Genomic DNA, 15,385 nt, shown 5'->3' with positions numbered 1-15,385 from the left:
TGAGTTCAAGGCTAGCCTGGTCTACAGAGTGAGTTCCAGGACAGCCAGGGCTATATAGAGAAAGCCTGTCTCAAACAAAACAAAACAAAACAAAACAAAACACAACACAAAACAAAACAGGTCCAGTGGTGCATGCCTTTAATCTCAGGACTTGGGGAGGCAGAGACAGGAGGATACCTCTGAGTTTGAGGCCAGCCTGGTCTACAAAGCAAGTCCAGGAAAACCCTGTCTTGGAAAAAAAAAGTTAAAGATTGGGCCTGTCAACATCCTGCCATGGAAAGAAAGGAGCCATGAGCCCCAGGACCTATCTGCAGACAATGGTAGCTGCCGGGAAAGAGGCTCACAAACCTTCACCCCTCCCTCAATATCTATAGGTGGCTGCCTGGCGATGTTCTTCTGTGGAACACCCACTGCAAGAAGCCTATGCTCCATGGGAACTTAACCACACTCCTGCAAGCAATCCTTAGGAAACTCAGGGTCACCAAAAATAGTCAACAACAACAAAAATAATGAATACAGGAAAATATAAGAGGTTCTGGGTAGAAAGTGAACAGAAAGGGGGATAGGGACAATAAAATACATGTATACATGAAAATGCCATAATAAAGCCTATTATTATGTATAATTAATATATGCTAACTAAAATAATCAGAACCAGAATGTATGTATATATCTATAACCTAGAATATGCTTTCTCCCCTTTATCACAAGAGAAAGGAAGGAAAGAAGGAACGTAAGAAGAAGGAAGGAAAAAATGAGGGAAGGAAGCAAGGAAGGCAGGAAGGCAGGAAGGAAGAAGGAAGGGTATTTTATGGTTTTGGTTGGTTGGTTGTTTTTTTGTTTTTTTTTTTAAGATTTATTTATTTATTTATTTATTTATTTATTTATTTATTTATTATTTATACAGTATATAGTATTCTGCCTGCATGTGTGCCAGAAAGAGGGCACCAGATCATAGTATAGATGGTTGTGAGCTACCAGGTGGTTGTTGGGAATTGAACTCAGAACCTTTGGAAGAACAGCAAGTGCTCTTTTAACCTCTGAGCCATCTTTCCAGCCCCTGGTTGGTTTTTATAAACAGGGTCTCACTATGTAGCTCTGGCTGTCCTGGAACTAACTCACTCTGTAGACCAGGCTGGCCTTGAATTCAGAGATCTGCCTTCCTCCACCTCCCAGGTGCTGAGACTAAAAGTGTGTCGCAGTAAGCCCATCTAGAAAAAGCATCTTCATCTTTAAGGCCCTCGCTCCTCTTATCTCCACACTCACCAATGCTTACAACAAAAAAACTCTCATGTGCAATGTGCTGACACATTCCTGTAATCCCACATCAGAGAGGAGAGGCAGGAGAATCTAGGCTATAGCAAGACTATCTCCAAAACAAAACAAAACAAAACAAAAGGTAATTTTCAAAGTTCCTTTACCACAGAGTTATAAACAACAGCCGTAGTTCCTCACACAAGAGCTACCCCAAACAATTCTGTGTTTTGGCATGTACCTACTACCCCAAAAAAGATTCAAGATAGAAAAATTGAGGGTTTTAGTTTAGCCTGGTGGCTCACACCTGCAAATCACAGTACTTGGGAGGTAGACTCAGGATCACCGCAAACAAAGTTAAAGGCTAGCCTGAGCTACATAGTGAGTCTAGGCCAGCATGAGTTACTAAGATACTGTCTTAGAAAAGCAAAACACAGTGGTAGACACATACAACATATAATAAATGTAATAAAAATGAGTAAAACAGAATAGTAAATTACACAAAAAATCTAAATTAAAATAAAAAAACATGCACTTTAATATAAACATTTTTTAAATTATGCTCAACTTGGAGCTGGTGAAATGGTTCAGCAGTTAAAAGCACTGATTGCTCTTGCAGAGGACCTGGGTTCAGTTCCCAATACCCACACGGTGGCTCATAACCTTCTAAAACTCCAGTTCCAGGGAAATCTACACAAGCACATAGTACACAGAAATACAGGTACGCAAACCACTCCTGAATAAAATGAAAATTAAAAGCATCTTTTGTAAGATTATGCTAAGCTACAATGAGGATGCAGCTTAGCACCTGGCACATGCAAGGCTCTAGGTTTAACCCTATAATGTTATTTTGTCTTTTTTTCTTTTTCCCCAGAGCTGAGGACTGAACCCAGGGCCTTGCACCTAGCAAGCACTCTACCACTGAGCTAAATCCCCAACCCTTAACCCTATAATGTAAATGAGGGAATCAGTGAGTAAGTGACTACATGAATGAATGAATGAATGAATGAATGCAAGCACATTCCCACTGCAACCCAACAGCTAGTTACAGCAGTGAGTTTACATCCTGACTTTGAAGATCTGTATACTCCCTGCTTCTGTTATTTTGGGAACCCCTTTATACTCTTACTAAGAACACTCTTGGGGATCAGTATTAGCATCAGAATTCCTCTCTTATTGTAAAGACAAGAAGGCACAGGCTGTTTTTGGGAAGTTACTTGTTTCAGCTCTACATTATTTCACCCTATTCCCCAATATCTCACAGTAATGGGGAACACTGGCGAGGGTACTTGTGCACTAAAATGTGCCACTTTCATTCATTCATTCATTCACTCATGTTTATAAGGTTTGTATATACACACTTAAGTACAGGAAGCCAAGTTTGCATAGGAGCATCCAGTATAATTTACAGACACTAATTACACCCAAAATAGATCACTCCTCCATGTGTACAACTACAACTCAAACCAGCAAGACCAGCTCCTGTGAAATAAAACTGCCTTTTTTCTTAAGTTCTTTTGAGACAGGGGTTTTACACCATCCCAGGCTGGCTCAAGACTTACCAGCCCTGTGGCTGGGTCTCAAGCTAATGGCGATCCTCCTGCGTCAGCCTACCAAGTGCTGGGATTACAGACACAGCCACTTTACCTGCCTAATCTAGTCCATTTTTACCAGTCTTATGCTCAAGAAAGAGAATACTGAGCTAAAGGGTTAGCTCAGCAGGTAAGGGCACTTGCTACTCTTCAGAGGACCAAGGGTTCAGTTCCCAGCATCTCCATGGCGGCTCCGAAACAATCAAACTCCAAGGAATCCAATGCCTTCTTCTGACCTCCTTGGGCATCAGGAACACATGTGATGCACACATACACAGGCAAAACACATACTCATAAAATAAGTACACCTTAAAAGGAAGGAAAGAGCCAGGAGCGATGGCACACAGCTATAATTCCAGAACTTGGGGAGGCGATAGAGGCAGGTGAATCTCTGTGAGTTCGAGGCCAGCCTGGTCTACAGGGCAAGTCCAGGACAGCCAAGGCTACATAGAGGAAAAAAAAAAAAAAAATTCAATGAATGAAAATGAATGAATGAGTGAAAAAAGAATACTGCTGCCTTTATACAGGACTCACAAAAACAAAGACACAAGTTAATAAATCACTTCCTGTCTTGCTCACTAAGAAGAGAGGCATGCCTAGCTTAGGTGCTATCAGGGCTCATTAAGAATGGCTAAAAACCTAATTTTACACTAGCCTATATGTAGTATAGGTACTGGCTATTCTATAGTATACCTTGATTTAAAAACAGTATCAGGGGCTGGATGGCTCAGTTGGTAAAATATCTGCTGTGCAAACCTAAAGACCTGAGTTTGTATCCCCAGCTCCCACATAAAGTCCTGGGCGCAGTGGCATGCATCTGTAATCGCAGGGGACTGCACTGGGGAGGTGGAGACTCGGAACCTGAGGTTGGCAGTCCAGCCATCTAGCAAACATGGCAAGCTCCAGGTTTGCTGAGATTATGTCTCAAAAAAGAAGGTGAAGCCAGGCAGGGGTGGTGCACACCTTTAATCCCAGCACTCAGGAGGCAGAGGCAGGAGGATTGAGGCCAGCCTGGAGAGCAAGTTCCAGGACAGCCAGGACCACATAGAGAAACCTGTCTTGAAAAACAACAACAACGAAAAAAAAAGATGATGATGATGAAGATGATGAGGATGCAGAGCACCGGCAAGATGATGGCTCAGTGGGTAAAGGCACTTGCTGTGTAAGGCCACCTGAGTTGAGCCCCCAAACCCACATAAAGCTGGAAGGGGAGTCACCACAAAGTTGTCCCCTGACCTACAAATGTAGTGTGACACATATATCATGCATACAAATAATAATAAATTTTTAAATTAACAATAAGGTGGAGAGCAATAGGGGAAGCCAAATTCAGCCTCTGGCCTCCATGCATGCACACATGATACATACAAGGACATGCCAGGCAGAGGAGAATCCTAAGGCTTGCCGTTACCTCTAAGTCACTGGAGTTAAAATTCAAAGTCCTCGAATACTAAGTAAGGATTATGAAGGAAAAAAATTAATCTCGTTGCTTATTTATTTATTTATTTATTTATTTTGGTCAGCCCTTCAGGCTGTCTCCAGCACTACCATATCACAGAATTTACTTGGGAAATTTTCCAGGTGAAGGAATTCTACTTCTGTGACTGAAGAGAAGCCTAGGATCTGGCTGCTCCTGGCTATATTTAGCAAAGCCCATCTGAACTGGCAGCTGTCTTCTGAAAGCAGCTCATACCAGTTGGAGGCAAGCAGTTCTAAGGCCAGATTCTCAGCCTCTTCTACATCCTAGCAGCCACGCTATTTTTCTGTGGCCCAATTTCTCCACATGAGTGGAAAGAGACCTACTAAAATGATAGGAAGAAAATGTACACAGAGTAAAGCTTCTCCCTGCAGAGCAAATCTCCATATCAGACCTCACCAGCCCTTCACTCAGAACATCAAGGCAAGAAGTGTCCACAGCATCTGATCTCCCAGTAGTGACCAACTACTATATACAGCAGAAGAGTACGTTTTAGAAGTTCATTATAGGTAGTGACTTTAAACAAATCACTCACCAGAAAAGGAACTCTAAAATTATTTTAGTATTTCAAAAAATGTTTTATGTTTTATATGTTTTGCCTGCAGGTATATCTATGTGAGGAAGTCAGATCCCCTATGAGCTGTCATGTGTTACTAGGAATTGAACCCACGTCCTTTGGAAGAACAGCCAATGTACTTAACTGCTGAGCCATCTCTCCAGCCCCAAGAAATGAGTCCTATCTTACTCTAAAAAAAATGCAGGGGCTGGAGAGATGGCTCAGAAGCTAATAGCACTGGCTGCTCTTCCACAGGTCCTGAGTTCAAATTCCAGCAGGCACATGGTAGCTCACAACCATCTACAATGATATCTGGTACCCTCTTCTGGTGTGCAGACATATATGCAGGCAGAACACACTATACTTGATTGATAGATAGATAGATAGATAGATAGATAGATCTTTAAAATAAGTACAATTGTCAGCCAGCCTCTCAATTAAAAGTTAACACTTTTGCTGAGTCAGCAGTTTATTATATCAACTAACAATATTAATAATTTATTTTCTTTTATATACAATTATGAGGGAAAAAAATCCCAATGTCTCCAAAGCTGTCTTTGTGCTACAAACAGAAGAACCTCTCCCAACGGGAAGTCAGTCACTGGGGCTCTGCTTACCACTTCAGTAGACCTTGGCCTTCTACCTCTCTAGGTCACCTGCTGTTCACTTATTACCTTACCAAAGAACAAGCTCAGCACAGCAGCCTACGCCCATCAAACAACATTGAAAGGAATGGTTAGGATACCAAGATGGGTGACCTGCCAGTGGGTTTAGACAAAGGCTGTCACAGCAGCCTTAAGCTTTTCTGAGAACCAGCTAACCCACACTTCAGACTGTTCATTCCAGACTGGCTCAATAGCGGAACTTGTGTGGGCAAGAAAAAGATATGTGATCCAAAGATTAAGTCAAAAGTCAACATTTTCTTCTGGAAAGCAATGCATAGATGGTAGAAACTGAGTCAAGGGCATTTTCTAGAAACTACAACTAAAACAATATAGCCTACTTGGACATGGTGGTACTCCCCTTTAATTCCAGTGCCCAAGAGGCAGAGACACGTGGGTCTGTGTGAGTTCAAGGCCACCCTGGTCTACAAAGCAAGTTCCAGGACAGCCAGAGCTGTTACAGAGAGAAACCCTATCTCAGGAAAAAAAACAAAAAATAAAAAAATAAACAATATAGTCTGGTGGTGCACTTTTAATCCCAATACTTGGGAGGCAAAGACAGGTAGATCTTCAAGTTCAAAGTCAGCCTGGTCTGCACAGCAAGTTTCAGGCTAACAAGAACTACATAAGAGAGACCCTGTGTGAGAGTAGCCTCCCTCACAAAAAAGCAGAAACAAGCAAAAAACCCTAATACTAAAATACATGTTTAAAATAAGGAATCAGAGGTGCCTGAGACACATTCCAGCAGTTAGAGGTGCTTATTGCTTTCAAAGGACCCAGGGTTTGGTTCCCAGAATCAAGGTCAGGTAGGCTCACAAGCACTTATATTGAGTTCTAGGGAGCTGGTTCAATCTGGCCTCTCCATGTACTTCCAAGCCTGTGACATACATAAACTCAAGTAGGCACACATACATATGCATAAGTAAAAAATACTTTAAAAAAGAAGACAAACCAGATCTAGCAAGACAGCAGGCAAAGGTACTTCCCTGCCCAAGTCTGACAACTGATTTGATTCTCAAGTCCCACTCAGTGGAAGAAGAAAACCAATACCTCTATGCAGATTGTCCTGGGCTCTCCACAGTGGCCACCCCAGGACACACACGCACAAACGATGGTAAGTAAATTTAAATTTTTTAATTTTCAAAGGAAAACAGAAGTTTTCAAGTTAAGGGGGTGGGGGGAAGACATTTTTTTATCCTGTTCTCAAGCATCAAAGGCACAGACAGCATGGTCAAAAGTCTGTGGCTGTTAGTGTTTTAACCCTAAGATGCTTGCAGCATCTCTGAGCTCTGGTTTCCTTCATCCCTGGGATTCCCCAATCATCCCATTAAACAAAACCTGAACTACTTTTTGGCTATTTCTTTTAAAAAACAAAAAGAGCAGACTAAGATTTTTAGAAGTGGGAGATGCTATCAGAACCAAGTCTACATGTGGCAGGAATACACCCTAGACTTGTTCATTAACTGGCCCTGAAACACGAAGGTCACAGTGTCCCCTTCCGAGTGACTTTGGATCGGTGGTACAGAGTCTAGATGCAAGGCAAATCTTACTGGTGGGAACCAAATACAGCAGAATTTATTTTAGTGTGTGTGTAAGGACCCAGGATGCGTAGGCGACACAATTCACCCTCAGCACTTTATCCTTTAGTTCTGTCCCCAGCTTATCGATTGCCAACTACACAGACAAGCCCCCCAAAAGAGCACTCGTCCTGGAAAACAAAAATTGCAAAGAACTCTGAGGGTGTTCCCTACCTGTCTCATTCTGCCTTCCCAACTTTTTGGAAGAACACGTCCTAGAACACACTGAGGAATAAAAACCCTTATAAAGGGATCTCTGTAGACAGTGTACACACTCTGCTGAATACAAGCAATAACTATGTCTCCCTTAGGGACAATCATAGTTATCACAGTTCATAAACCATCAGGAAATGTAAAATTAGAAGATTCCAAGATGGGTGTCCCATAAATGGTGTGTGTGTAAACATGTACACTTTGCTTGCCTGGCAGAACAGTGCCTACCTTCCTCTAAGAGGCTTTAATTCAAAAGCAGAATTAAAGGCTTGCTGTGCCAGCACTTACCCGCAACCCACCAGCACTTGGCCACAACTCGGCACTAAGGAAGGAGAACAGCCACAAACTTGAGGCCAACCAGGTTACACACTGAGTTCCTGGCCAGCCAGAATTGCTCCTTAAAACTCTGCCTTAAAATAATGAGGCAGAAAGTAAGCAAGTAAGGTGGAGACTACCACTATCAAGGAAGGTGAGATATTCTTTGAACAAACAAACTCCATTTATGTCCATTTATGCGAAGGACACCAGGTCATGCAACTGAGTCTGAGGCCACTCTACCTACCTCTGTGTCCCAGGAGTCCTGGAAGATGGGGTTCCTACTGCTCCTTTTGGTCTGGGGAGGAGGGTGGTGGTCATCGTCATTGCCATTTCTTCTCCTTTTCCTGAAATTTAATCACAAAGAGAAAAAAGAACCAGCTATGGAGCCTGCAGACATTTCAATTATAAGCCAAAACAACATAGAAAAGTTAATCCATCACGACATTCCAATAGGAGAAACTATGAATATACCAGCACGGGCAACAAGCAGAGACAGTCAGTCAGGCCAAGCCTAACAGGGAAAGGCTATTTTCCGAACGCCTGCTGGGAACAGGGTAACAGGAGGAGAGCAACGATGAAGCTTCCCAACTCAGTTTCCACTTGCCATGTCCCCTGAAATTATAATTCCAAATTCCCTACCCTACTCCCAGGCCCACAGAGTACTGCCCTAAAATATAAAATACACACAAGATGGCGCCGCAAAGGAAAACGCAGGTTGGTGAGAGGGTAACTAATGCCCTGCTTGGTAGCAGGATAGAGGGTGGTGCGTACTGCTTTTCTGAGCCATCCTTGGAAAGCTCAGGATATACAACTAGCACTGTCACAGCACTGCACTGAGTTGTCATTGAGCGACAGTACAAACTGGTTAGAACTGCCAGGTTAAAAGGGGAAAAACAAATCTAGCAAGTGTTCTCACTATGACAGGGAGTGTTTATTTAGCCTATCTACAAGAACTAGATGCTATCAGAAGAATTCTTAATCTCAAACTAGAAAAACAGGAATAAATGAAAGGAGGAATAGCTGCTTCTAAGACCAACTGCTTGGAATACCCTGCCTAATATGCCACCACTAATGTGGCCATTTAAAGTAAACCAAAATTTAAAATCCATATCCTGCTTATACTTCTAATCCCAGAATTTAGGAAGTAGAGAGGCAGGGGGATCACTGCAAGTTCAAGGCCTGTTCTGTACAGTGAGTTCTGAGCCAGCAAGGGTAAGACTGTCTCAAAAAAGCAAAAGTAATTAATTTAAAAATTAAAAAAAAAAAAAAAAAACAGTTACTGCCAGGCATAGTGGCTATACCTACAATTGCAAGAAGCTGAGGCAGAAAAAGCATTGCACGCACATTTGAGGCCAGCCTGGGCTACCCCAAATTTCAGACAGCATGAAACCTCATCTCATTATGCTTAACAGCACAGCCCCTTCATTACAGTGCTCTACGTAAGTAACCATATATAGCTTTGGCTCAGCAGTGTGCCAGGCTAACTACCGATACATGCAGAGAATAGCAAATGGATGAGCAGTGCCCACCCACAAGCCCAATTCTGACCAACCAGTACCTCTTCAGGTTACTTCGCGCAGCTAGCCCAGATGCTGCCACGCTGTCCACTACCTCCCAGCCAAATCACTTTACTAAGACCAAGTACGCACTGGACCACTCAGGATGCCAGGCCTCACCCATCACAGGATCTGCCCAGGACTAGCCCCTCATTGCTCCTACACCACCCTTCAGTACTGAGGCCAGCTTCCTCACATGTCATGCATGTCAACCCAATGTGCTATGGCACACTCACAAGAGGCTGGCTGCAAGTCCTGTAGCTACTACTGCCAAAGCCACTCCCAATTTCAGCATGCCCAGCACAAATATACTGTGGAAGTCTGCAATCCCAAACCTCTTCACCCACAACCACATAGGGTCCCCTTACTGTTTCTATGTAGGATGTATCCCTCTGACAGCAAAAGAAAATGCTGAAGCAACGCAGCATTCACAGTACCAAATTCATGGGCATGCTGAGACTGAGCACTCAGAACACTTTCACATGCCTGAGTTTCCAGTTCTCTGCCTTAAGGCTGAGAAAACTAGCTGTGCTGCTGTAGAGGCGGCCCAGAAGGCAATCAATGGCACTGCTGGTATTACAGCCCTTTAAAACTCATCTGGGGGCTGGTCAGATGGCTCAACAGGTAAAGGCGCTTGCTACCGAGCCTGACAACCTGCATTCTAACTCAGGTCCCACATGGCAGGAGGAGAAAACTCTTACAAGTTGCTCTCTGACCTCCACATACACTCACATCTACACACATACAATAATTAAATATACTTTCAAAATCAACAGTGAAATTGGTCAGAGACCACAGAAACTCCTGCTTCACTGAAAAAAAAAAATCGTTAATATAAATTTATTATAGAAAATGCTGTAAAATATAAATTTTAAAAGGGCTTTTTTTTTTCTTTTTTGAGAAAGGATCTATGTAGCCCTGGCTGTCCCTATGTGGACCAGGCTGGCCACAGAGATCCACCTGCCCCTGCTTCCAAATATGCAGATATATGCTAGAATTAAAGGACATTTTGAACCTTATATACTTAAAAATAAAAGCCTGTGTAGTAACACTGCCAGTCCTAAGCTGTTTTACTTAAAACAACAAACAAAATATGAAACTAACAAAATTTAAAAAAAAAAACAACAACCAAATTACTGCTTTTGGACCCTAGGGAAAAAGTTCAGCAAAGAATAAAACTTCAAAGATTCTGCAGGTCCGCACTTCTTTACTGTGGGATAGATTACCATATCAGCTCTGCTGGGTTAACTTTTTTAAGATTTATCTCATATGTATTAGTGTTTTGCCTACATGTCCATGTCAGAATAGGGCAATGGATCCCTTGGAGCTGGAGTTACAAATAATTGTCATGTTGGTGCTGGGAACTGACTCCAGGTCCAGCTAAGCGATCAGTGCTCTTAACTGCTAGGCCAGTTCTCCAGCCCTCAGCTGTTCTAAGTAACTGAACTGATAACTGAGTAAGGAAAAAGTTTTTGTTTATCAAAACCTTGCTTTAATAAAAAGCTCTTTAAGCAATTAAAAACAAAACAAAACAAACAAACAAAACAGTTCTACTGGGCAGCACTGACAGAGCTCCATACCTCCAAAGGTGGATCAGTTACACTGAAAATGCTTTCAAAGTCAAATCTCTAATAGAAAGATAAAAGTGATAGAGCCTGATGGGGCACTCACTTTTTAACCCCAATACTTAGGAGGCAGAGGCAGAAGGATCTCTTTGAGCTTGAGGTCAGACTGGTCTACAGGTCTACATAGAGAGTTCCAGGACAACCAAGACTACACACAGACAGTTACAAAGAGAGAGAGAGAGAGACGGGAGAAGAGGAGAGGAGAGAAGGAAGTAAGGAAGGAAGGAGGGAGGGAGGGAGAGGGAGAGAGAAAAAAGCTGGGAGGTTTTGTTTTGTTTTTTGTAAGTATCTACACTCTCTGAGCCAGCTCTCCAGCCACAAGCAGGACTCCTGCAAAAGAGTTTATTTAGGGTTCCAAGTCCTCCGAGGGTGGGTGAGTGTGTGTATTTGTAAGAAAGAAAGAGAGAGGGAGAGAGAGAGAGACAGTGAGCCAGACACAGGATGAGTCAATGATTTAAAGAGGAAACAGACCCCCCCCCTCTTTAAGATGGTTTCTTTATTTTTATTTTATATGCACTGGTGTTTTCCCTGCACAATGTCTATTTGAGTGTCAGATCCCCTGGAACTGGTGTTAAAGACAAGTCCAGGAGTTCTGAGTAACTGGAGACCACACAATTTATATTACATAGCAATGGCATAAGATTTTCTTTCTACTTCTTACCTTTCTCCCAGAAGACCGTCTAGACCGTCTAGCACTTGTACAATATTCTTTTTTTTTTTTTTTTTTTTAAGATTTATCCTGCCTTCATTTGTGTCTGCACAGCAGAAGAGGGCACCAGACCTCACTATAGATGGCTATGAGCTACCATGGGGTTACTGGGAATTGAACTCAGGACCTTTGGAACAACAGCCAGTGTTCTTAACCTCTGAGCCATCTTTCCAAGGCCACACAATATCCTTGAACTATTTCAAAATCAAAAACAAGACAAAAACCACATTTTTTACTTTGGCATAGTTTTTTTCGGGTATGTCTTGTTTTATTTGTAATGCTTGGGTTGTACATACTAGAGCATACCAGAGCCTTGTACATACTAGATCCTAAGGGCTCTACCGAGCTACAACCCTAAACAAGTTTTAATAATCATTAAGTGAGTACGCTATTATAAATCAAAACTGGGCATACCTTTGATCCCAGCATCCAGGAGACAGAGACAAACAGACCTGTATGAGCTTGAGTCCAACCTAGTCTATAACAGAGAGCTCCATGACAGCCAGGGCTATATAGTGGGGACCTGTCTAAAAAACAACTAGCTAAACAAACAAACAAACAACTTACTATATAAATTTGAACCAAGAAGCTTCTGCTTTCATCCCGATATAGGCAATTTACATGGGGAAGTGCTATGTCGGTAAAGCAATGCCTGCCGGGAGCCAGGCGACACTCAAAGAGAAGCTCACAGTGGCGGCAGACTGGTCCTCAGCTTTTATTTTATCAGTATGCCAACAGCTGGTTATGCTTGGGGCTGCTGAGTCATTCCCACCAAACTTTATGAGCCTGACCAAAAATTGCCATTTCCTCATGGGCAACAGGGCATGTTTCCTCCCGGTAACAAGAGCAAAGGGGCTGTTCTAAAATTCCCATCTACCTCTGAAGTCATGTGTCTGTCAGTTTCTCAAGGGACAAGCACCATCTCTCAGGCCTGTGAACTGTCCTCTCCTTTGGGTGGTAATGAGCTAAAAATGAACTCTACCTATTCTCCATTTTCCTTGTTCTTGGCTTTTATTAGATGCTACCCTGGCAACACTCACCTTTCAATACCCTTATTTATAACTGACACCATCACTGATTTACAGTTGGTCTACTGTATTTTTCCAGGCACTTCCTTTTCACCTAGGTAAATATAATTGCTGGGCATCTATTACTCCCAAAGACGGCTGACTCCAACACGTTTCATGTTTCACTGCTATCCTATCTTCCCGGTCCTCTTCAAAAACCTGGGCAGATGTCATCATAGAGCACAGAAACTGCTTTTCAAAGTAAAAATTTTTTAAATTTATTTTAAGACAAGGTCTCACTATGTAGTCTGGCTGGCCTGGAACTTGCTATATAAAGCAAGTTGGCCTCAAACTCAGATCTTCTAAAGACAAATGCAACCACCCTCTCAAATGCTTCTTTAAAAGTGAAAGAGCTCTTGCTTCTTACTATAGGGTTATCTTTCCCCCAATTCATATGCAAACTTTAGGGATCTGTGATAAAGCAGACTTCCCGACCACACACTGCTCAACCCTTCATCTTATAAATGAGGAATCAGATTCAGAAACATTAACTGATTTGGAGATATTAAGACACTGAAACTGGCCAAGAAAGGTCTGTTCTCTAACCAACGGCTTATTTAAAGAAGTCACCAGAAGATAGTAACCCACTAAGATTGTTGTGTATATATTAGATTAAAAAAATCTACAATCAGTACAAACTCGGATTACTAGCTACAGCATTAGATTAAAAAAAATAATAATAAAATAAAAAAAAACTGTTCTTGAGAGAAAATGCTGAGGCCTGTCAGATAAGCGAGAAATTCCAAGAGAATCCAAAAAACGTCGATAATCTCAGGCTTGCTGTATCTAAAGGTCCCAATCCCAGCTCTAATGGTGTGACTGTAATTGGGGCCATATTTTCAACTTGACTTAAAGCTTTCAATGTTTCTTAATAACTGGCCAGATTATGGCTTCATGCTATCTGTACAATCAGTAAGCTTAAACCTTTTGATACTACATTAATGCCACATCAGATTATAAAATTGGCAGGCACTTTATAATTTCCAATTAAGTTTGACCATCTTGAATCAAGTATAGGCTTTCTGCCACAATTACTATATAACCAAAATCAGTAATTCAATTCAGTCTAGGGGCCTACAAACTTTTAATACTGGATCAAATAACCTCAGGACGTTGCCTATGAAATAACTGTTTCAAGGTGTGGTAGCGCACACCTTTAATCCCAGCGTTCAGAATTACATTCACAGCCCAGAACGAAAGAAATAAGATCCAGGGGCTGAGAGATGGCCCAGCCACTGGGACCCCTTGTTCTTAGAGGGGGCTGGGGTTTGGTTGCCAGCATCCACAGGGTTGGTGACATCCATCTGTTAACTCCAGTTCTAGGAGATTCGATGCCCTCTTCGGGCCCCCATGGACAGCAGGCAGGCACGGAGTGTATGTACATACACACTCATGCAGACAAAACGCTCAGAAACATAAAACAAAAATAAATAAAATATCTTATAAAAAAATAAAAAAGCAATCCTACAATCCACTTTCTTAAGCCTGAGACTACTATGGAATAAAGTGAACCTGGATAGGCTTAAATAAACGAAACAACTTGATGATGATCAGGCTCCACAAGTTAGGAGACTTTCTAGTAAGAAATAAAACAGGTCCTCTTCATTCCGAGGCAACCCAACATACTGCTTAGCAGCTTCTTGAAGACGAAAATGAGAAGGAGAAAAGAAACCTCATCTGGATTGGGCCTAAAGCCCTCAGAGGCCGCCTGGGGCCGGAGGCCAGATTCAATGGAGTAGGTAAGCGGGCATAACTCGCAATGTTATCCGCCTCCCGCCTCCCGGCCAAACGGCTCCTCACCCAAACAGTTTAGAATCCTGCCTGTTAATGCTACAACCGCGAGTGGGTGGGTCACAACCCGCCCGGGTCCATCTGCCCTTCTGGCTTTACAACAGATCAGGACACAGCGCTGCAGTCTGCCCTAAGCCCTCCCAACTGCAGGGTTAAGCCCAACCCCCGCCTTTCTCCTGACCTTGGGGCGCCAGAAGCTCCCCGCCCCCGAGGCGTCCCAGCCCCTCTCCGAGGCGCCCTGAGGGGCTGCCTCTCCAAGATCGGCTATTCCCACCTCCTCAACTCCCCCGCCGAAACTGAGGGGCACGGAAGCTTTAGGACGACCGCCTGCCTCGCAGGACTGAACAAAACCTCAACCCGAAGTGGAAAGGGCAGAAGCCGAAGAAAAAAAGAAAAAGAGAGAGAAGGGGTAGTAGCCCTGGATTCCAGAGTCACCTCTCCGGCTACCCACAGGGTCCAGGTGTCCGAGGCCGAGCAGCCTTCTCCCCGCCTCGTCCCCGGACCGCAGAGCAGCGCAGAGCAGAGCCTCGCACCACCCGGGCTTCGTGTGCCCCTCGGCTCCATCGCGTACATCCTCGGCCGAGGGGCTGCCGAGAAAAGCGGGTCCCTCCTCTCACCTGGGGCGGAGGCGCTCGCTCATGGCAGCTGGTGAAGGCGAGCGACGCGGCGCCGCCCCGCGCCGACAGCGAACAGACGGAGTTGTGTTCCGGCGACCGCCACGCCCACCCCCACGGGCCTGGGCTCTGGCCGCCGCGCGGGTGGAGGCTGCGGGCGGTGAGTACCCCTCGGTCCGCTCCGCGCCACAGCCACTTCCGGCGTCCCCTCCGCGCCCCCCCATGTCGCAGGCGCCGTAGTATCGTCCTGTGCGGCTGCGCAGTGGCGGGACGCCGGCCGCGCTCACCCATAACCCCGCCCTCAGGAAGAGGCAGGTTCGGGGAGGGAGGACGGACCGGGAACGCCCAGGACCTCGTTTAGGTGTCCAAGGCAT

General features: G+C 43.9%; 1 protein-coding gene across 3 annotated transcripts in view; it reads right to left on the bottom strand.

Moving 5' to 3' along the window:
• The window catches only part of Vcf1 (VCP nuclear cofactor family member 1), a 21,306-nt gene extending 5,921 nt beyond the window's left edge, over positions 1–15,385 (bottom strand). The window contains exons 1-2 of one of the 3 annotated variants that reach the window (XM_021634939.2): positions 15,015–15,385; positions 7,894–7,993 (exon numbers count right to left, since the gene is read on the bottom strand). In XM_021634939.2, the coding sequence (XP_021490614.1) occupies positions 7,894–7,993; positions 15,015–15,385 (471 nt within the window). The other 2 variants (XM_060386464.1, XM_060386463.1) reach the window with 2 other exon arrangements.

This window comes from Meriones unguiculatus, chromosome 7 (assembly GCF_030254825.1).
Source record: "Meriones unguiculatus strain TT.TT164.6M chromosome 7, Bangor_MerUng_6.1, whole genome shotgun sequence".
Taxonomy (NCBI): Eukaryota; Metazoa; Chordata; class Mammalia; order Rodentia; family Muridae; genus Meriones; species Meriones unguiculatus.
This window is presented reverse-complemented; position numbering and strand designations above follow the sequence as displayed.